The 23700-nt window shown below is 34.5% G+C and overlaps 1 protein-coding gene across 5 annotated transcripts in view; it reads left to right on the top strand.

Moving 5' to 3' along the window:
* sprt (PDZ domain-containing protein sprite) overlaps nucleotides 1–23700 on the top strand; it is a 96075-nt gene that overhangs the window by 70715 nt on the left and 1660 nt on the right. For 4 of the 5 annotated variants that reach the window (XM_067352043.1, XM_067352045.1, XM_067352047.1 and 1 more), the window contains 8 exons: nucleotides 4314–4394; nucleotides 16967–16987; nucleotides 17107–17270; nucleotides 18095–18280; nucleotides 19036–19191; nucleotides 19694–19846; nucleotides 22305–22569; nucleotides 23112–23519. In XM_067352043.1, the coding sequence (XP_067208144.1) occupies nucleotides 4314–4394; nucleotides 16967–16987; nucleotides 17107–17270; nucleotides 18095–18280; nucleotides 19036–19191; nucleotides 19694–19846; nucleotides 22305–22569; nucleotides 23112–23519 (1434 nt within the window). The remainder of the gene's footprint in view (nucleotides 1–4313; nucleotides 4395–16966; nucleotides 16988–17106; nucleotides 17271–18094; nucleotides 18281–19035; nucleotides 19192–19693; nucleotides 19847–22304; nucleotides 22570–23111; nucleotides 23520–23700) is intronic. The other variant, XM_067352044.1, reaches the window with a different exon arrangement.

The raw sequence follows: 23700 nt of genomic DNA, 5'->3' as shown, positions 1-23700 counted from the left end.
GAATCCGTGTAAACGGCGATATTTATGAGCGCCGCTTGATTGCTCGCGTTTCGATTCCGCTATCGATAATCGCACCGATACACTTACGCCTACCAATTAGCGGGCGAGGTCTAATTATCCGCACGAACGGCGTTGCTTCTTGCTGTCGCCGTTGCGCGCCGCAAGAGCTGCACAGCCAATTCCTTCCGTCTCGGAAAAATCGAGCGCACGTGTACTTTACTTTTTGTTGCATTTCTTCAATTATACGGACTCTTTAGATGTAACTCCTTTTGTCCAACTGTTCTTTACTTTCTCACTCAGCGGTGAGCCGTAGTAGCATTAATAGATGCGATGGTAGGAAAAGGTGAAGGGGAGACGAGAGCTCGTCTTCACTCCTCGTGAAAGCAATTAAGAAAGAGTCCAAGGAAAAAAAAAATAGAAAAAGTTCGAAATGAAAAACGAAGACGAGGACGACGAGGACACGGAGCGGTCGGTGTTCTTCGTGGGAGAAAAGTATGGGACACACGCGTGTATGTACACATGCGTCTCGCATGCACCAACACGTACACGCGTGTACACACGACTGCTTCGACGGCATGTGAAATATAACTCAGATTTTTCTTCTAGCTACATGGAGAGCCTCACATCTCCTCTCTCGGTGCTTCTTCCTTCTTCCTCCTTCTCTCTCGATATTGCAACGAATACTCGTTCGCGTAAAAACGCGTCATTAATTTTAATATATCAAAAGCTTAATTTGTTTAGTTCAGTTTTGATTTAATTTTATTTATTCAAGTTCTTGAGATTATATCGTAAATATTACATATAAATCAATAATAATAATCAATTTTTTAAGTAACGGTAATAAATACTACCGTATTTACTTGCATCCATCAACATATTCTTATTAAATATTTATATGAATTACCGTTATCACGTGTAATTATATATGTACATTTTATCACATTTTTCATATCGTTACTTCATTACTTCCCCTCTGCTAACTCTTGCAACGTTCCTTCCGGTATTCATGTGAGCGCGCGGCTTCGAAAGACGAAGCGTGTACGCACCTATCCGCCTACGTCTTCTCTTTCCTCTTCCTGTGTGCGGTTTTCCTCCTTTTCCTTTTTATTTATTCCTACAAGTACAGCGAACGCCCTCAAAGGCGTCAGCAAACGACCGCAAAACTTCCTTTCATCGACGGCATGAAACACAATGTGTCGATTACTGACGATGGAATCGTGAAACCGCTCGTAAACGCAAAATCGTCCGAAATGCGCAACGATATAAAATTTGCATCAAACACGAAGCATAAAAATTTGATGAACCGAGCATCGAGGTGTTCGTAGTGGCGAGCTCGTCGGTTTTGTATTTTTTTCCCATTAACAGGCAAAATGATATGGCCATGTTGTCGTTAGCGACCATAAGTGATGCGTTTAACGATTAAAGATTACAGCATATACGTTCAATGAAGAGACATATTTCCCTTAATCAAGTATGACTGGTGCATTAAAGCTCGATTAAAAAAAGTAAATTATGCAATTGAGTATCACAGCAAAGTGCGCATGCAATTTCTTGAATAACAATTTTTAAAAAATTAATTGCTGGTTAATGGTTAATAATTATCCCATTTTATTAAATATCTATTGCAAATTTCTATATTTTTACTTAATTTTATGTCAGCAAATATTGATATTATTGGTGCATAATTATCATTATTTTAATACAACATATTTTTAGATAGATTGCATGTCTTTTGACATTTCATAAAATAGGTTGCTGTAGAAGATATTAAGAATTTAAATTTTGATCTGTGCCATACGTATCAGAATTTGTGCATGCAACGCGTACATTATACTGCGACAGTGACGAATAGCGAAAGATTGGCTATCATGACGTCAAAACTTTATCCATAAATTTTGATGCGCCTGGTTATTAGAAAGTCTGCACCATCATGTACTATAGATGCGATATATCTTGCATTTCATTATTTTAATTTAAACGACAAAACTGGTAAAAGTTTTATTTAGAGAATTACTGCACTTGTTGAACAAATCGAAATTGAACGAGCAATATAGAATCTTCTTATTTATTCAACAACTAGGTTAAAATGACACAGATCTACTTTTTAAAATAAGACGTGTAACAAATATTTGAATACCCAGTTAAAGCAATCTAGTTTATTCAGCAGCAAATAAAACTCTCCGCCGCTAATTAGCGGATACGATAGTTTTCGATTAAATTATTCTGGTCAGAAAGCTGCTGTCTTACTAAATAATCAATAGTTTCCTAGAGGGGATCAAAGGTGTTAACTTTTAGACTCGACTAACTTGCCAACGGATCTGCACGACTCAAGTAAATCCCATGTGACGCAGAACAACCGCCATAGAGGTGGAAAGCATAAAGTTCTCTCATGGGACAGAAAGCTTCTAGAGCTTTAACAATAAAACACAGTGATACGCACATCAATTGGTGCTTCTCTTTGATTATATCTAAAAAAATACATAAATGTAAAAAAGGTATCAAAAAGAATGTTCTTTCTGTTAATTATTAAACTTTCTAGCAAATAAATATTATAAAAATATTATAACAAAAAAATTATTTTATTTTCAATAATACGCTATAATTTGGAAAAAATTTGTAGATTATTTTTTAATAGTGATATTTTGGTTTCCTATTTTCTACTTTATGTATAAATATATATTAATAAAATTATGTAATGCACAAATACGAAATTACGCATAAGCATCTTATAAAAGTATCAATTATCTTATCAAAAATTATACAAACGTTTCATTAAGTATTTTATAGAAAATTTTTTGACAATTTTCTTTTTACAAACATTTTTTATGAGATATTAATTTTGTCGCGTTTGAATTTTTTAAGATAAATTTAATATAAGGAGCTAGAATATACATATTTGCGAGATACTCTATATCTTTAAGCGCGCCGTTAGAACAAACCATAAAAGCTAATCTCAGAATTTTGTAGAGACAAGAACAATCAGGAGATATTAATGTTAGATGTAGAATCATAAGATCACCCGAAGGTGAGCTTCGTCGACTCATTTTCTCGACCATTTTCCTTATCATTTTTATTTAATCATAACTGCTACGTCGGAGGCGTCTGCGATGACCGCAAACTGCTTTCCATCGGCCAGTAAGATTCGCGAATCGTCAAGTATGATTGCGCCTTGTTCGCAATCTTGATTCTGTTTACGAGTAAGGAATGCGAGATGTTATTTTGAAAAGAAAGCGAAAATAATTGTAATACACATCGCGATTTTGCGAGGCGCATATAAAATGTAGAAATATTATTCACCGTACATTGCTTTTCCTGTACAATTCCTGATGTAGTATTAAAAAATGATATTAATGAAGGATAATGATGAACGGTAATGTACTCACGTCTGCAAACACAAACACACGGAAAAGATATGTCGTTGCAAGATGAGAGCAAATGAAGGATTTAGTAGATTATTTTGTTCTTATAACAAAATTATTTACACAATGTATGGATAATTAACTACTAATGTCTTTCGCAACGCAGAATTAAACTTGTTTTGCCGGAGAAGACGCGTACAAATCGACACGCAAACCGGTGAGAAAATAACAACTTCACGTGTTAGAAATGATCGTCGACACGAAACAAGTGACTTCGTTTATGCGTGGAAAAACAACGTTCACGCAACGGCAACTGAAATGATAGACGGGAGAAGCGAGCGTTTTCTTACAATTAGATTTTGTAAACGCTATACCGAAATAAACGGAATTGTTTATTACGTCACCTTATTTGTTAAAAACGCAATTATACATTATAGACAAACTTTTAAATTAAATTATTATACATTCTTATATGTATGCATATGCGCACATTAATTTAATTTGAATGATAACGAAAATCTGGGAGCATTGTTATTGATGTTCTGTATGAATATCGATTTCATGATATGTTTAAAATAATATCCGCATATTTACACCAGTAAGAGAACAATAAAGAACAAGCTTCTCGATTTCAGCCTTGGCTGACGACTGCGGTAATTATTACCATACGCGGTATTCTCACCACTGAAATCCCATCGTCTTTAGAAATGGTTGGCCACAGGTATTAGCTTACGTCGACGAGGACTCGGAAGGTCGCGGTCTGCGAATAGATTTTTTTTTTTTCCATTACCGGACCTGTGCGAAATTTTTTTACAATGGCATGATAAAATATAAAATATAAAATGTTAAATTAAAATTATATTATAAAATATAAGAGCTATAAAATTCGTATAGTCAAATTTGCATCATAATATATTTTTTATTGGAATTTAATCCAACAAATAATTGTTTCAGACCGCCCTGCACACCGGAGTTGGCGCACAACAGCAGTTATTAGAACCTAGAATGGCGCAATTAGAGACGTTGGAAGCTAAGGTAAGAAAAAACACTTTTTATTTTTCGATTTCCCGAAAAAAAATCTTTAAAACCTGACGAACGTACTGAAACTAGCGAGATTCAAATCGTGTGAAATGGTGAGAATACATGCAATAAGAAATCATCTCGCATTAGCGTGGTCCTCTCTCGATTTTCGAAACCCTCTTTTTTTTTCTTCTCGAGCCTACCGACGAAGCCACTGCCGTATGGGAGCTGTTTTTTTAGAGCTGCCTGGAAGAAACCGAAGGCGATGTTTCGCGGTTATTGGCAAGTCGGCGTTATAGCCCGCCAGCTTCTTAAGCCTGTCCGGCCGGTGATTTATATGCAGATGCGTGAACCGAACCCCGTTTCGTCCGGAGGTCCTCGGACTCGGGTTCGGAGACGGGAAGAGAAAGGGTGAGGTAAGGGACCACAGGCCCCTGTGCGCTGTCGGTGCTATTAAAACTGCCCTGGCGCTCGCGCGCGGATGACCAGTGGCGCAGCATCTGTAAGAACGCTCCGGTTTTTTATCGGAACAGAACGGCGATCAGAAGTGGGCTCGCGAGCTCGTTTTTCGACAACGACGCTTTTACCTTTTTTGCATCGTTTAAGTCGTCGGATTCCTCCGTGCTTGATTGCTGGGAAGAGGAGGCTGAAATTGAAAATTATACGGGCTGCGCGCAGCACCATCACTTGCCTCTCTAGACTTCCACGCGTTTTTCATGAACTATTAAAGCAGCGTCTTGCATAAAATGTAGGAAATTTTCTTCATTAGCTTTGCTAACATCACGGTGGAATAAAAGTACAATCTCCATAAATTTGTTTAAAGCGTACATATAAAAGAGGAAATATGCCAATTACGGAAAATGTTACTTTATGAAATTATTTCAGATCCTAAATATATGTTTCAAATTTTGTCGATACCATACATTTAACTTTGTGCTACTTTTTGTTGAATGACATAAATCAATATTTAAAACTTCATATTTATTTGTATATTGTTCATAAATATATCCTTCATAAATTATTATATTTGCAAATGATAAAAAATAAGTCTTATCCAACAATACTTACAATAAATCAGAGTTGTCACTGACAAGCAAATATTTGACCAAAATAAAATCATACATCGACACAACCAATTTATCTGGCGTGCACGATTGCTACGAGCACGGAGATTATCGATTGCGTTTCTGCTTAATAGCAGCGTTGCGATGACGAAGTACTGTAGTTTGCTAATAAATGGCCGCGCTACTTGTAGTTAAATGCAGTCTTAATTACTCCTTCGAGAAAGATCCTTGAAACCACACCCCGATCGCTGCCGGGTATTGCAGTGTAGCTGAAATAATACAGCGCGCTAATTAGCATAAGCACAATCGCTTTCATCGTGTAATAGAACCTAATGCGACGTTATCAATCGAGCTCTAGCAAGTATAAATTGCATCGAGCATTTTAATTTACCGTTTTATTAAGTAACAATAATATCATTAAATATGGAGTGCAAAACAACAAATTATTAATTTAAAATTTTGCTTGTTAGTACTTCATATTTATTTAGCTATATTTAAGCTCAAAACAAGTAATTTTTTATTTTTTACATATTTCAATTGCCGTAAATTTTTAAAGCAAATTGAAAGAACTTAAATTATAAAGATTTTTAAATAAAATTATAAAAATAGATAGATTTAAAAAAGTAAAGAAATTTGAAGAAAAATGATCAAAAAGTTCAAAGAAAATTGTGCAGATAAATATAAGAATTTGCGAAAAAGAGAGATTTATCTCTTCTTTTTATATTTATACAAAAATTCCAATGTGTTAGCTAAAAATGTCTAAAGAAAAGAAAGAAGCAAATATTAGAAAGAACATGGCTAGTATTTATCATCATATATTTACTTTTGTTTACACATTTCTCTGTTTGATTAGACACAGTTAATATTTACTTGTGTCGGAAGATCGGGTTTCCGACGGAAAGGAGATGTAAATGCGTACTTATCTCAGCGAGGAGGCAAGACTTCTTCAGTCCGGATAGCACACCTACCCTACTCTGTTCTGATTTGTAATTCTGCCGCATCTATTTTAGAATCTTATTCCAATACTTGGGCACTTTTATTATACTCTCTCTTTCTTTAACTCGTCTTTACCCTACTTTGACTCGCAGCGATGGCGAGTCTCCATTTACATCCAGTACACTTTCGCTCACTTCCATTCGTATTATCGAATTATATTTTGATAAACGCATATCTGCCGGTCATTATTTATCATTCGTTTGCTAAACTCTTCTTCTCGCGATGAGTGGATCTATCGACTGAACAACGAGTACAGACCACACCATCGTGGCATCCGTCGAATGATAATGCACGAATCTATATATTTATATCGATACGACACACACACGCCTTGATTCGCTTTAGATTAGTACAAGTTTATGTTTTGGTTTATGCCGAATTTATCTTCCATGATGTATATATAAAATTCGATATCGACGCAACATGAATTTCACATTGCGGAAAATCGTATCGTTACTGGCATTCACGGCGACCATTATGCCGCAATTCAATGCTTCCGGAGATATAGTATTGTTGTTTTTTTTCTTATCGCAATGGAAGACGTAGACGACAATATAATGCGATGGAATACAATAGAAAAGAGTAGGTATAGCGTTTCCGGAGGTTAAAGTTAAAAGGAGAAAAAAATTCAATATTTATTATTGCAATGTCCAAAATGGCACAAAAATCGTGATAAAATTATGATTAAAAAATGTATAACTAACTTTTTCTTATTTGCAATAACGCTTTTGATGAAAAATGCTACCGATAAGATATTATAGAACTGGAAAAACTTGGAACCTGAGACCATTTTTGTCTGCCTGCTGAAAACGGAGAATTCTTATAGAATTTTGTTTAAAAAATTTCTGTTTAAAGGTTTTTTATCCGACTAATTTATTTAAAAAATTTTTTATAGTTTCTTAAAATACCTGCAAAATTGTAGAATTTTTAAAAAATTTTTTCCAAATTTTAAGTAAACACTTCATATAATCATTGCAGATGAAGATCATTTTTCATTAGAGTGCATTTGTTTCGTAAAGTAAACGAATTTACATTTCAGAGAACGAAAGCGCTTTCAAAAAGCTTTCTTTTTTATTTTCTTTATTTTCAATATAAAATTCGTCGCGATATTCATGCTATTTCACACTCAAATGGGTCTTTACAATATCGCGTTTTGCTTTCACGAAACGAGCGCGACGAGGAAAGAAAAGGTAAGGGGGCAGAAGTACCGCGTGCGCGAATCTCAATATGAATAATGAAAAAGGATGTCGGCTCGAAAAGGTAGCATCAACGTCGGGTGAAAAGCATCCTTGCTCAGGAGTCGAAGATCCTCTTAAGACGGTTGATCCTTGCCGGGGTAAAAGAAAATCTCTTATCTGAGCTTTCGTACGCAACAGAAACGTCTTAAGGATTCTACTCCAATTTTATTTAAGTGAACGACGCGATTGCTTATCCGAGAAATTTAGAGAAAGGGAAACTTTAACTTGTATAACATTTTCAAACATTTCTTGAAAAAATAATACACAAGAAGAAAAAATAAATAATAATAAAAAATTTAAAAAATAAAAATGTGTTGCATAAAAATTAATTAAAATTTTCAAACAAGAAATAGATATATCAATATTTTTTTAAAAATATTTCTATCAATCAAATCTGTAACTCAATTAGTTTCCAATGAACTAACATCTTTCTAACTAGTTAATTTCTACTCAAGAGTTGGAAGAACATATAGAAAATGTAATGATTATAATAGATGATATCATTATGTGTTAAGGTATTATTTAACATTTTGCGCAAATATCAAAAACATCTAGCTAGATAATAGAATACAAAATCCAGGTTTCTTACAATAAAAATAGTCTGACCGTATCATGAACAAGACGTTCTAACTGTCGGTGTTCGTTAATTTCGAAACCCTTCGCTCGTAAGAGAAGTTAGGTCATAATACGCCCTTGGGCTCAAGGGCCCAGACAGATCTGCCAAACAAGATTGCAGTCTCGGGAGTCACTGCCCTTAGATGTCTGAGCACCGCACTTTCGACCAAGTTCTCTATCCACCGCTTTGAAATTATCGCCCTTCGTTGAACTATTTATCGCTATTATTCATCAAAATAATATTAGAGACCTAAGTTTGTGTTTTGCAAGTAGAAATAAATAAAACAAAAAAATTTTTATTCGACAGATTTGATAAAATAAAAACCAGAGTTAACAATTGATTTTTGATAGAAGAATATTGAAAGGAATTTATTTATCAATGTGATATTTCACGTAGAAACGATTCTTTTCTAAAAACAATGAAAAGCAACGAAATAAAAAAAAAAAGATTTTTATTCCATAGTCCCGATAAAACTTCAATTTTATTCGGATAAACGTGATTGAAACGATTTGCTTGGAAATTAATTTTGTTCGAGAAAAAATTCTCACACAATGAGTATTTTTTTTCTCAAAAAACTACAAATCACGTTTGTAAAGATCGCCCCTGAGCATCACGTCGCATGTTATATGGGAAACGCCGATTCTCTTCCATGCAAATTCCGCAATAAATTTCCGCTTCCTGCGTGTTCGCCGTTTTTATCCCTTTGCCGCGTATGCTGCAGTTGCACGGCATTGAGAAATTTGTGGAATGTTCCGGGCGGTTTCGCAGCCCATCCGTTTCCACTTCTGCGCAAGCTGGAGAAGCGTTAAATGCAATCTGGCGCGGTAACACTCACGACCGTGTCTCTATTATCTTGTTATTTAGAGTGCCATTATGAGACCGCGTACATCTCGCTTTCGTCGATTGATATCATTTTGCGCGAGAGATATTCGAGAACAAATTGAACGGAAGCGCATTCTCCATATATACTAAAAATAGACATTTTGCAAAAAAATTATCCAAAGTCTGTGCAAGGTTTTTGCCGCTCAATCTTTTGCCTTCCTAAATTAATCAGTTTACCGTTTACTAAAAAATTATGAAATATAATAATTGCTATAAGTTTATGAAAATTTCATATATTATGTCTATTAAACCAATAAAGATAAGTAATAGACAAGATAAAATATAGTGATGGGATGAAATATTGTTACGTTTTACACAGTGTAACATATAGAATAGATAAATTTAAATGTTAGCACCGTATTTATGATAATCTCTCCGTCCGGATTTATTTCGAGGCCATATATCCGTCTTTGTGCGCCAATCTTTTCTTAAACCGCCACCAATCCATTTTGCACGATAACAGCCGCGATAAGAAGGCATCGACGAGATTCACGTTGACCTCGTCGCGAGACATCCACGGAACGAAAGCGATGGAATCGACACTTTCAAGGGAGAAATTATCGCGATTTCCCGATTCAACGTGTGCGCGCGTGCATAGTTTGCACATTCCTTCCGCGCGCTCGCCCCGAGATAAATGTTGGCATCGATACATCGCGCCTGGGGTCATGACTCGCCTCTTCTCCACCTCAATGTGTTCCAAGACAAATGTTCCTATCGATGCAGCGATGCATCGTATCGTGCTGTGCGGTTCGCTTGTTCTCTTCACCGTGTGCTTGGTTTCAGCAGAATTTTTCTGTCGCTTCCTCGCGATTTGTGACGGCTTTGCGTTCGTGCTTCTCTGTTTTTCTTGCGCTCGAATAAATTTGCTTGTATTGATGTGCAATATATCGCGTCTCGCGAATTAAAATATTAAGAGGGTGTACTACAATGACTTCGTCATTGACTCGTGAAAGGTGGATTAAACTTTGCAAGTATTTTCTTCGACGGACGTAACTTCGACTTATTGCAAAAATTTACCTTTAACTCAACTTTAGGCATGTTTTATTAATATGATTGACAATAATTTATATGTGTAATAAATATTTTTTTAAATAATTAGATAATAATGATTTGAAAATAATCAATCAGTGAATGTGATTGTATTTTTACAATTTTATCTTTTTTCGTTCTTTCTCGTACTTATTTTCGCACATCTGTGTCGAGTTTCTCAAGTGAGTATATGTAGCCTATGGCGAAATAGAACATTTTTGCGAAAAGTTTGCAACGTCGTTCACAATAAACATGCCCTCGGGAGTTTGCTTTATCCTTGTGGATACACGTGTGTAGACGTGTTACACGAGACGTAGCCTGCGGATAGAATAGGTAGGAACTTATGGCAGGATTTTGACCTTCGTGCAAATCCAATTGAGAATACCTTGGCATAACAGTAGCTTAGTAGCTTACCACAAAGTTTTGTTTCTATATAATCTGTATAATCCACATTTTTGTATTGTCATTCTTCTTGATTAAGAGAGTAAAAAATTAATTATAGCTTATTAAGTACGCAATTAGCTACTTTTATGAGCAAACTTCAATAACTTTCTTTAATTGTTTAGTTAAATTTTTTTGTCTACTTTTAATTCCGGTTCTTATAAAGAAAAAAATAAATAATTGCTCCAACTAAAATAAGAAATTTATCAATAGTGATAAAACATTTCAGACTTCTTTTTGAACATAAAATATTGAAACAAAGGAAATTTTAGCAAAAATCAAGAACATTTAGAGAGATCTCAAATTAGATATCTGAATCGCAACACATTTTACACTAATGCGCGAAATTCAGATATATTCTATCAATTTATAAACATGACAAGTTTGGGTATTCTTCAAGCTAACATCTTTGATTAACTACTTTTTCAAAGTATAATATATAGCTTGGAGGAAAGAGTAACTAACATCTTGTTGATATAATGAATATCATTATACGTACAGACTTGATTTTCACATGTGCGAACAAGCGAAGCAATTTACCTAACGACGAAGGCCATAGGTCTCACAGGATGTCGTCGCGAATAATTTCTTGAACATGAATATTTATAAACGATGCTTGTGGAAAATTATAACTTCACTATTTTCCGTACACCGTAATCCGTTGTTTCCCGCTGTGAACGTTTGTAAAAAGAATAGAAGCTGCGAAAAACTTTAGAATTTTTAATGCAATGTCTTGAATAATTTTTACATCAAATATTATGCCTAGTCTTTCATAATTATAGAATTATATTGATGACCATCAATAAAATGTGAATAAATTTTTTTAGTGAATTATACGTATATTTAGAAAATTGGAGCAAGAAAGTTGATGTTAACAATTTTTTTATATTAATATTATACAGATGAAGAAAAATGTCTACGATTCCGTGTACCCTGTGTGTTATATTAGTTCGTAGCTTCTTAGTTTGCTCCTCCGCGTTATTCGACAGTATCTTGCAGTGTTGAGCGAGGAACGCGGTGCAACCATCAATTATTCGGATTCCGAAGTGCTCGCACCACCTCGTCACGGAGGCCCTTATTGCACCTCTGTCTTAGCCATTCTTCGCTCCCCTTTTTCTCGACATCCGCGTGCCACACGGATGCAGGCTTAAAGATGAGAATGCGAGGGGCTTGCGAGGGTGGATCGGCACGCGGCATGAATACAAATTTATCGTTCCATTAAACCTATGATTTGCGACGATAGCCGGGACGGGATGTCCCGGCTTTAATGGGCTTCCACCGTCGGTACTGCACACGACGACAACGATACTCGATAGTCCTTGAGAAGACAGCACCCACAGTCCCTTTCGCGCCGGTCGTCGCCAGGAAGGTCAATGCCGGCCTCGAGTTGCAGCCAACAAGGGCCTCACGAACCGATATGAGGCCTCTCTCGCGATGTGTCCCAGACTGGACCACCAGTCAGGCTCTTTATGCAGAAAATCGACTGCGAACCGGATATCATACTTTGGCCGATGTTGAAGATGTCATTTGCTTATGATTTTTCTTTTTATATTCTTTTTACGGTTTATAGCAAATGACCGCCTTGCGAAAGGCAAGAAATCAATAAATTTTATTATCACGATAACTAATTAGCGTGAAATGTTGTCAGCGTATGTCTGGAAATAAATGTATGAATATCAAATAATATTTAATTTGATAAATAAAATAAACTTGCGATAATGTTTGCATAATTAATATTTTTAAGTGTTGTTTTTTAAGAAAAATTTCGTAAACTAAACAAAAATTTTATTTACAATAATGATTATTGAAGTATATATAGAAAGTTTGACATGTTAAAACAAAGAAACTATTATTCCGAATCGATTGTTTCTCTTGCAAAACTTTTATTCTACTTTCTGACATTTTTTCTGCTTTTGGAAAATAAAATATTTTTGATATTAAACCATAAATAATGCAACAACATAATGAGGTGTGCAAATGAATAGAAATCAGATATTATTAAAAAAACTTTGGCTGAAAAATATTCAAAGAAATTACCAATTGTGAAACGTGTTCAAGAGATTACCAATCATCGTAAAGCGTAGTATAATGCCCACTAATTATCTTCGCGCACACTAAAAAAGCTTTTGCATACAAAAAACGTTTTCAATCAAAAAATACTTTTACGACAAACATACTACAACATTAACGACGATTGAATCCACGATGCCCGAACATCGATTTCTGTAAGTCGACTTCTCGTCTCTCATACGCGTCAGAGAGAAAAAAGAACTGAAGATCGTTGAACTTTGAACCGCGGAGAGTTCTTACAAGTCGTGGTGTTGGACGTTCCCGCGGGAATAGGTGCATCCGGTTCATCGTCGTCGCTCGATGATGCCCGGTTGGTGGTCCGTTGTCTCGTCTGAGACACACTATGCCCACGTTACTCCCATATCGCATCTGCCTGCATCGCGAGAGCACACACTCGACGATGGGGAAACATCGACCTCCGTTGCATCGCCAGGAGGGACAGTGTATCCTCTCAAGGACCGTGTATCAAGGACCGTGGTACCGTGACTTCGAACCTGCCGTGGGTCGAAGATCACGAAGTCCTTGACTCGTGAGTTCTGTCTTGCGCGGTAACGTAGAACGAATTCGCGGGAATCGATGATTCTTCATTAAGAAGACGTCGTGAACTGAGCATGGCGCTGTGTTCCCGCGCGAGGCAACGACCGTGCTTTAATTATGTACCTTTCGAAGAGGGTTGTACATTCGTTCTTGCGGCTGTTATTTTAGCATCACCGATTATTTCAGCAAGTATATATCAAGCTTTCGCTCTTTATTATAAAAATAGATTGAAGGAATTTAATTCTTTTTCTTCTTCTATGTGATAAGCATGGCTAATGAAAGGATGAGGTACTTTTCCTCTCTCTCTTTCTGCGAATTATAATTTTTTATTTGTGGCACCGTCACTATATTTATGAACATGTGCATACAAAATAATTGCAGTAATTTGAAGAAAAAAAGTATGACGATGTCTTTTTTAAATAATAATAAATAATAAATTTTCTTGTGATTTACCTAAAATTATCTAGAAAGCATTTGCCGGTGTCGCATATAATTGGAAGATTTAGATCTTTCAACAATTCCTGAATTAAAAATCTGAATTAATATCTAATAATCTACTCGCTCGGTTTCGCGCTATAAAACTCAGCATCGGTGCTGATTCAGCATTAAGCGGATCCGTGTACATTTTGAGCACGTGTAAGATAAGCGGTTTCGCAGACTTCGCAACGACACTTCTCGGTCGTGCAAAAGAAGAAAAAGAGAGAAAGAGCCTTCAACTTTTCTCGCGTGCTGTGTCGACTGGTTACTCGACGTCCGCTCGTGGGATTATCGCGAATCGAGATTTACGGGGCGAGGGCATCCCCCCACAGCAGGATAACGCGACGACCGCGGTCCGGTAATAGCCGAGCGATCCTATTACGCCGCGAAGTCGAAGGGACTACCGTTGTCGAGATGGTACCGACGTGTCGGCGGCAGCCAATTAGCAACCGAAATGTTCGTATTATGCTGTAGAATTTCTCACTGATTATTTTTACAACGCAACTTTGTATTTTATGGCTTTAATGCTTGAAAGATCCATAATATTCGACAATGTTACATACATTAAAGTCTTTTTTTTTGTACATCAAACGAATTACAATCTGTTCAATATATTCAGTAGTTAGAAAACTGCGTGAAAACGTGTGGTATTCGCGAGATTGCAAATTTTTTTTTAATATGTACAGATTTTATATAAATTTACTTCTTTTAAATAATTTTTCTATATAAATTGTTTTCATAATAAATCAAATTTAATTTTCTATGATTGTTGTTACTATATTGAATGTGATGAAACAGTTGTGTATTATTTTTTAACAAGTTTATCAGATATAAAGCTATTAAAAAGTTATTTTTATTTGAGGAACATTTTTATATTATTTCTTAAAATTTTCATTCTTTTCATTTTGTTATTTTATTTTGAAGTTTGTCTTTACTTTTTTTAATATTACGAAGCTTTTACAGCGCATTTTATTTTTAGCACAGCGCATTTTGCTTATGAAGTTTGGTCGGATAAAAAATGAAGGATCTTTCAGGATGTGAAAAAGGGCTTCTACACGACAATCTAGGATTGATGTCTATTACACGTGATCCTCGTGTTATCTTGAATTATGTTCTTTATAAGCCTTCGTGATTTTTTTCATCACGTTTCTCATCCGGAGCTTCTGCTAATCGCAGATGACAATAATGCTTTTTTCGCGCTTGTTATTTCTTAAGGAAAAAATATTACAAGAAATCAACATTTATTACAGAAATTAATATCTGTTGCACGAAGCGGGGTGGAAACGAGAATTTGAGAAATATTAATATAACCTCTTTCCACTTTCGACGAAGTTAAACTCAGTTTTCTGACGCTGAAACGCTGCGCTTGCTGAATTTAATCGGGATTATCTATATATAAATAATAATCTCAGCTAACTTGTGCAATTAGCAAGCAAACAAGATGTAGATATAACGACTGGGTCGGCAATTAATTCTGACTGGCATCAGATAGTTAGTGCAATCTCAAGCAGATATGGAAACTTCATCCTCTTTACAATTCCGGATACGTAATCATTGTTCTACCGCGTACGCGACTTAATTTGATTAGAGTCGTGAACATAACGACGTATTGTACTTTCTGCTTTCTCCTATGTTATACTTATTTTACATAATTTAAATATAAAAATAGTCACAAGCCTTTTATATAATTAGCGATAGTTTCTTTTGGTACGTGTGTGGGTGTTCAACATACAAAAAAAGAAATATCTTACAGAAAGCAGTGACATATCTTTTCTCTCATTTCTTTTTAAATTTTGTATAATTATGATAAGGCAAAAATAATTATATTATAAACTTTATCAATAACTTTTTTCTATACTTTAATTCATCTTTTACTGTTTCAAAAATATCTCACTGTTGTAAGCGATTTTTTGATGTCGGCAATGTATCGATTCCCGGGTTATTTGTTTTGCTAACGAAAATTATATGTAAATAACATAAATTTACAAATAACTTTGAATTTTGATATATAGCACGTAGTAAATATTTATTTGGATCAAAAAAATCATTTACTTGAATTAAGTAAATATTTATTTCGACCTAGGAAATATTTATTTAGACTAAGTAAATATTTATTTGACTCAAGTAAATGATTTTTTTGATTCAAGTAAATAATTTTGTTAATTTTTGATAATAATATTTTTAATTATATCTTTATGTGTTCTTGAGAACGTGTTTCCACGTATTCCGGACGATAATTTATGCCATAATCATTTGTCAGGCGTGCATTTGCATCCTTTTTACAGTTTAATCGTCTACTCCGATGCAATCATTGTGATAGTTCCCAGGATTACGAATTAGAAAGTCACCGGGTCCCAATCTCGAGCATGATTAGAAGCGCGATTCAATGTCGACGCACATTTCTTTTTCCGTGAAAGCGGCTGGTTTCTCATTTTAGACCGCCGCCTCGGAGATTCGCCGGAAATCGTCACGGCAGTAGTGCCCGCGGCACGAAAAGCGCGAGAGTACTCGGGAACAATGATGTCGTGGTGGTAGAAATTGTTCACGGTAATCATCGTGTGGACGTACTTCTGGTGAACGTCTTGCTACCATGAGTAACAAAAGACACTCACTGCCTTCTTGCCACGAAGTTCCGGAGTGTAGTCTTCCTCTCCATTAGAACTCCAGAAATAAATTGTGCGCAATATCGTGCAATATCATGTGTCATTATCAGACTTTGGTAAAATCCTGTGTAACATTCTTGTAAAGAAAGAAAAGTTAATACAAATTTATTATCTTTTTTAATTTTGCTACGATTTTTTTTTTTTTTTTACCAAGTTATGCGATTTTGAAACTAAACTTGCATTTTTTATGCCAATACTAATGCCGTAAGCATTATTTTTTACAAAGTATATATTGGTTTCAAAGTCATGTAACTTCGATCAAAAAATCGTAGCAAAGTTTTAAAAATGCATTTTATAAATAAAATATTGTACTTTTTGATACTTGTTATAAACTTTGCGAGAAAAATTTTTTTATCAAACTGCAGAGTATTAAAGTATGGAAGTATTGAAACGACGTAACTTTAAGAACAAAATAGTTCCTTTTTTGAGCTCAAAACTGTAATATAACTGTATATAACATTTGATAGACCTAGAATTTACATTTTCTTTACTACAATTGCATTGAAATCTTATATTTTAGAAAAAAATGATTTAAAATGTTAAAATGTACGTTTTATTTATTTTTGTGCTTTAGAATCTTATGTCAAAACATTTGGTAGGCCTAGCGCGTTGGAATACATTTTTTCACTGCGATACATTGAAATCTTATACTTTAAAAAGAGAAATAAACTAGATTTTTTGTCAAAATGAATAAAATGTACATTTTTATTACAGATGGCCAGTATAGAAGTGTCGCTTTCGACAACGCCGAGGCGAAAAAAGGGTGGCAGTATTTCCGGAGGCGTTACGTCTCCCGCTGGTCACCGGAACAGAGATCATTATAAAGAACTGGACGCTCTCCGTGTCGCTCTGCGCGATAAAGAAAACATCATACAGACGTGAGTTATTGCTTGATCACATCCTTGAAATGCATGGTCAGCATTAAGGGAGATTCGCAGAGTACAGCAATTGATCACGTTTCATTTCTTTATTATAATGATTGCGTGTGATAATAAATGAGCAATAGACAACGAGCACACATACAGACAGACTTGATATTCGTTGAAAAAAGAATGTAAGAACCGGATTTCTATAAGCAAACACGATCGCACAATCTAAATTTCTTGTTAGAAATAGTACATTAAAACTTTTCAGAGTTAATTGGTTGGCAGAATTTCTTTATACTTTTGATATTAAAAGAGACATATATGAGATATATAAACTACATATATGAGATATATAATATAATAATACTAATTATTGGTAGAATATTCAATATGATTAAAACTACTATCTTTAGATAAGCAGCTTCCATTAATTTATTTTATTATTAAATGATCTATAATTGTTAATTAGTTTAATTACTGAGAGTTATCCAATACCCGCGCAAATATTTAATGAAGATAGAGCGATTAGAGAAATAGACAAATTTACCAAATAAAAAAATGAAAATTTTCAGCAAAATAATTGTATTTGATTTGATTTAAAAATTATAGGATATTTTAAATGTTTTTATTGGTGGTGCATAAAAAAATTAAAAGATTTAATCTTCCTTTTACGTAGGGTGACAAAAATAGACAGTTCTGGCAGAATAAAAAGCTTCTTAGAGATCTGTTGGATCTCAATGCGCATTTCTAAGAGATCGAGAGGTGCAGATAATAGAAAAGAAAGACGTTTTCTTCCTAGTCACGATACGGTATTCGTACCTCTTGTTACTTTTCAGGCTCAAGGGCCAGCTCTGCAACACGCTGAGCAATAGACTGGCATTACGCAACGGCGCGCCACCCTTGACCGAGGCCGACAGGAAAGCAGCGGAGGAACGGCTTCAAAGGTTGCGACGGGACGCCGACAATAAGCGACTGGCTATTAAGAATCTGAAGCTAGCACTCGAGCGTCTCGACATCACGGAGTGAGTATGAAATCAAGATTTCCGTGTGCTCATTTAACACGTTGATTACCATGCGATTCGCCGAAAGTTCTATCAAATCACGTTTATACAAATTAAATAAGATTATCATTTTCTATGCGGGTGACGCGGACTCCAAGTGAAATACATCTTTATACGAATGATGTGGCAGTTAACACGTTAATCGTATTATCGTGAATTACAATTATCAATACTGCGATGCATATCACTATGAATACGATCGCATCTTTCAAGCAATATCTAGTATGGATAAAACCGGTTTTATCAATGTAATTGTAGTGATACAATTTTTAGACCATTGTAGATTAATGATCTACAATTTAGACTATTAGGAAATTTAATAAAGATAAGGAAATAAAGAAAACATGCAAATTGATAAGCTAATAAGAAATTTAAAATAATAAAGTAATAAAAAATTATTATTTTCTTATATGTATATATTATATATATTATATTATTTTTGTACATTGAATAAAAATATTAATTTATACATAAGATATATAAAAATACGATAATATGAATATATTGCATTGGTACAATTGAAAAAATATATTTTGTAGAAAACATAAAATTATTAAACGCAAAAGATAATCTGCAACAAAATAGTCAAGAGACTTGAAAAATTTTCAATAAACTTATAAATTGTTATAATATATAATAAAGAAAATGATTATTAAAATTATACTTTATCTTTTTATTTAGTTTTGTAATGTGTATATTTGAAATGTTTATTACAGTAATATCGATGTCCGAATACAACAAGCAGAATTGGAGTACAGACTAGGCCGCGAAGAACTCGAGTTGCTGACTCTTCACGAGGAGAGCAGAGCTCTCCAAACCGCTGTAGAGTTGGCCGAAACTCAAGAAAAGCAAAAGAATGATACAATATTCAGGTATACACTTTTCATCTGTTCTATTCACTCATAATAAGGATTGATTGACGAGAACAAACACATTCTTTGATATAATTTTTACTTATATACAATGCATTTAAAGTACTGTAATTTATTTATTTTTTTTAAATTCTATTTTTAGTTCCTTATTGATTTTTTTTCTTGCATTGAAAGTGAATGGTGACATGCGCAAAAATTAATTTATTTCAATATATAGTATAAGAAAAGCTTGACACGCTTCCTCGCTTCTGACGTCATAATTCAATGTAACTGCGATGAAAAAGGAAGAGTCCAGAATTGGAGTTAATTATACCTTTACAAAAATTTAATTAGGGCTCTTTATTTCTACAATATTTTATCACTTAAATTATTTTGTATTATTAAATTTATTTCGATGAATAAGTTATATGCTGTTTAAAATTGATTAAAAAATAAAATTTTACTGGTTTATTCTTATTCTTTTCAACATGACTTGCGTTCACATCAATCACTTTGCTTGCAGCTGCATTTCCGGTTCGACACAAGTCACGATTCACGCGGTGGAAGTCAGCGCAGATCCGAAAAGTCCTCGTTTCGGGGCTGGGCCCAGAGACGACGCAACTGGTCTTTACGTCGATTGGGCCGTGGAAGATTCCGGTCTTTGCAAGGGAGACAGGTTCGTATTATTATACTGCACGGGATTCGCGAGTCATTGAATAAACATCGCGCAACTGCGCTCCGCCGACAAATAAAACATTCTGAAATCTGTAGATTTTCATTCCGCACATTTTCATTCCGCATTCGACTCACGTAACAATATTCTGTCCGCGAGTGTCCATTTATTTTATCTTGTTTATTGTACTTGTGGAAACTCGATGTATAAGATGCATTCCGCAAAATAAGCAACTTTAAGAGTATATTCTTTATGAGAAATATAAAAGTAATCTGTTGTAGATTTATTTAAATTTATAATATGTTAGTTTCAAATGACTTTATTTTAATCGTGAATTTATCTGAAAGGATTCATAAAAATCTATAAACTGAACCGTCTGAATCCAATTTGCTTTTTATTCTAATGAGTAAAAAGTTGCGGAAATCCGGCTATACATATATTTACGATTTTAATTTACAACTATTTACAAGATTGGTCGACAGAAAAAACGATAACTAAATATTACGCCACGCATGTAATCACGATGTAACTATTACGCCGGCCACAAATTTCCTGGACGCATAAAACTGCGCGGAGCTGTAAATCGCTAACATTGACCGTTTTGTTTTACTGCTCTCCTCCTCATGGATGTTACAACAACGCGAACGAGACACTCCTCCACGCTTCTGTGAAAGGTTGATGATCGTATACGTAGCTCCGAGAGCGAAATAACCGTTCCATTTCACGCGCTCTTTAATCATCGTTCAACAGGAGCAAAAAACAGCTGTTTTTCTGTCGACATTCGTCGTAACTCTACGCGCTACTCTCGTAGAGAATTTATGGTCCGAAACTACATCGTTTCTCGATGAATTATAAAACTATTACTATCAAAATTCTAATTTATTACAACTCGTAATTCCCAAGATTATGTAATTTGCAATTGAATTAAACTTGCTACTTTGATCATAAAAATTGAAATTTTCGGATACTTTTTCTTGGTAACAAGAACTAACTGAACATCATTCAATATGCACTAGTTCCCAAACAACGAGTCGCATATCTTGGCCAAAAAAATTGTAACAAAGTTTAAAAAAATGTATTTTGTAAGTAAAATGCTGTAATTTTCTACATTTGTCATAAATTTTGTAAGAAAAATTTTTTTATTAAACTATAGAGTATTGAAAGTATTGAAAAACATAACTTTGAAAACAAAACAGTGTTCGGGTTTTTTCAGACTGAGAATTGTAAAAATAAAAAATTTTCAAAAACGGCCAAAAGCAAATAAAAGTACAAATTTCAAGCTTCAAAATGCTTTCTAAATTTTTTATCTTTGTTGATTTTTTGCCGAGTTTCAGCGGTTTCAAATTGCTCAGTTTTGAACGTCTAAAAATGTCCTCTATTTTTTGTGGAGTTCTGTAGTTCAGAAAATTATTTGTAATGTTATTTTTCAAATTATTATACTGAACATTGGAAAAAGCTTTATTTAATTATTTAATAAACTATTTTAAGTAATTCTATTTATAATTAAAAATCTATAACTGAACTTTATACATTAAGTACAATTTATGAATGAAGGTAGCAATGTAAATTAAATGTAAAATTAAAATATTTTAATTTTAATGTTAACTTGCTATTTAACATATAAAAAATTTTTTCTTCGGCTTTTCTTCTTAGGTGTGATTTCTTTATTGATAGACTAAGAGATTTAAATGAAAGAACTTGGAAATCGGAGAGAGAGAGAGAATTCAAGAACGCTCTTAATTCAAACATAGCCCCTGTTAGCTTCGGAACAACGAAGGAAGGGTGTCGGGGAATCATACTGTTTGTACGACGGTACAGTGCTACGTAACGTGGCTATCAGGGAAGAACAATGCAGCAATCTTGACATTCGGTTCCCAACGGGTCGCTGTAGCGTGAAGCAGCACCGGAAGTTCGCCGTGTGCCCTCGCTAATTGCACCCACGACTTCACATGACCCTACCTTCTACTATTTTCCCTAGTATATTCACTGACAGGAATTTACTATGCCAAGCACGACTAGCGTTACAAAATTGTCTGAATCGACCACTTAAAAATGTGCATTTAATTTGAGCTTTTCAATTTAAAGCATTCGATAGGGATGTATTAAATTTTGGACAAGTTGTATTCATCTCAGTTTAATTGTATAATATGAGTATGGAATAGAATTATTATAAATCATAGTAAAATTAAGATTAATTTCCACTCTCAATAAACTTAAAAAAATATCGAGAATTATATTCTTTAATAAGATAATTAACATAAATTTTTAAAGCATTATATATCCTGTTTTCCGAAAAATAATGTATAACGGAAGATCCTTATCTCGTGGGACGCATTGCGAGAAAACGTGCGCTGCCGACAGACCGGCACAAAAAAATTTTAATTATTGTTAGCTTCTGAGGGAAGCTCGTTCTTCTAATCAAAAATAAAACAATGATTAAATAAGGCAATATTTTTTTCAGGATTTTGGAGGTAAACGGAAAACTGGTGGTAGGAGCAGGTAGGAGCGATCTGGCGCGACTTCTGGCTGTTGCACCCGACGCTGCGCAAATAGTAGTTCTTCGAAAAGGCGAATCTCTTGCGGCATTGCGTACGCTTCGTTCTGATAATCTTAGATTGACGCACAGAATCGGTTATCTCGAGGAACAAGTAAGAGATCTTTTAGCACCGAGCAGAACTGAGGTCCCTGCCGAAGATCCGCCACCGAATCGTCAAGAACATGTGCAGGTTGGCGCATTTCGATTGTTAAAACAAATTGCCGAATTTTGGAGGCAAACATTCATATCAATGAGCATTAAGCAATAATTTATTGAATTTGAGTTGGATCGTGATCATCTATCAAAATTCTACATTTTTATATCTATTTTTTTATGAATTATTATTTAGAAATTAATAGATAAAAATATGACAAGAACAATATATAAGAGCACAAATTAATAATAAGCGGATCATAGCTATTAAATAGATAAAAATGATTAGAACTTAATTTAAATTCTTTCACAGTCTTCGATATATTATCTTTGATAATAAAAGTCTCTGTATATGAATCTTTCAGTTTTAAATACTTTAATAATTAAATTTAGTCATAAAATATTCGCTAAGAAAAATCGTCGATTAAATAAGGCAATAAGTAGCAGAAATTATTATTATTAGAATACTATTGCATATGCACTTTTTAGATAAGTTTTTGTGAAAATTAGTTCTTGATTTAAGAGCTAAATTTCTTTATTCATTTAAGAGTTGTTTTAAATTTTTGGAAATTTGGATAGGTCTTCCAGAAAGGTCCTCAAGTGACAGCGCTGGTGGCGAATTTACCCGGTCTCAACGTAAAAAGTTGTACAGAATTACGACAAAGTTTGCCGACTGTCAGAAGCAGGCACAGCGATCATTCCAGACGTCTAACAGACTCGAAAAATCCGCGTGAACTCGACTTCTCATCCGACGGAGTCGCGAACAGCCATCACAAGTCCCGAAACAGACAAAAACATCAGGGACTCCAGCTGGCAAGGTCGACAGCCAGTCTCGATTGCAAACAGTCGCCGATGCAATCGCAAATGCAACGTCGAAGATCGCCACGCGTCGAGTCTGCTATGGAGCACTTGCATAAAAGTCGTAGAAACAGCTCTCAACTGCAATCTCTAGAATTCGACTCTGAGCCAACTTATTATCGCTTACAGGTATTCGTGCATAACATGTTATTTGAAGAGTTTAATGTAAAGTTTGAATTTTTTTTGAAAATTCTTAGATCGCTATATACAATATAAATGTCAGTCGATGCATATGATTTTTTTTCTTATTTAATAAACAAAATAATTTGTAAAGATATTTAATTATTCTTTTATAATTGATTATCTTTTT

Source organism: Linepithema humile, chromosome 3 (genome assembly GCF_040581485.1).
Source record: "Linepithema humile isolate Giens D197 chromosome 3, Lhum_UNIL_v1.0, whole genome shotgun sequence".
In the NCBI taxonomy this organism is placed as follows: domain Eukaryota; kingdom Metazoa; phylum Arthropoda; class Insecta; order Hymenoptera; family Formicidae; genus Linepithema; species Linepithema humile.
Note: the sequence above shows the minus strand (reverse complement) of the source record. Positions and strands in the feature narration are given on the sequence as shown.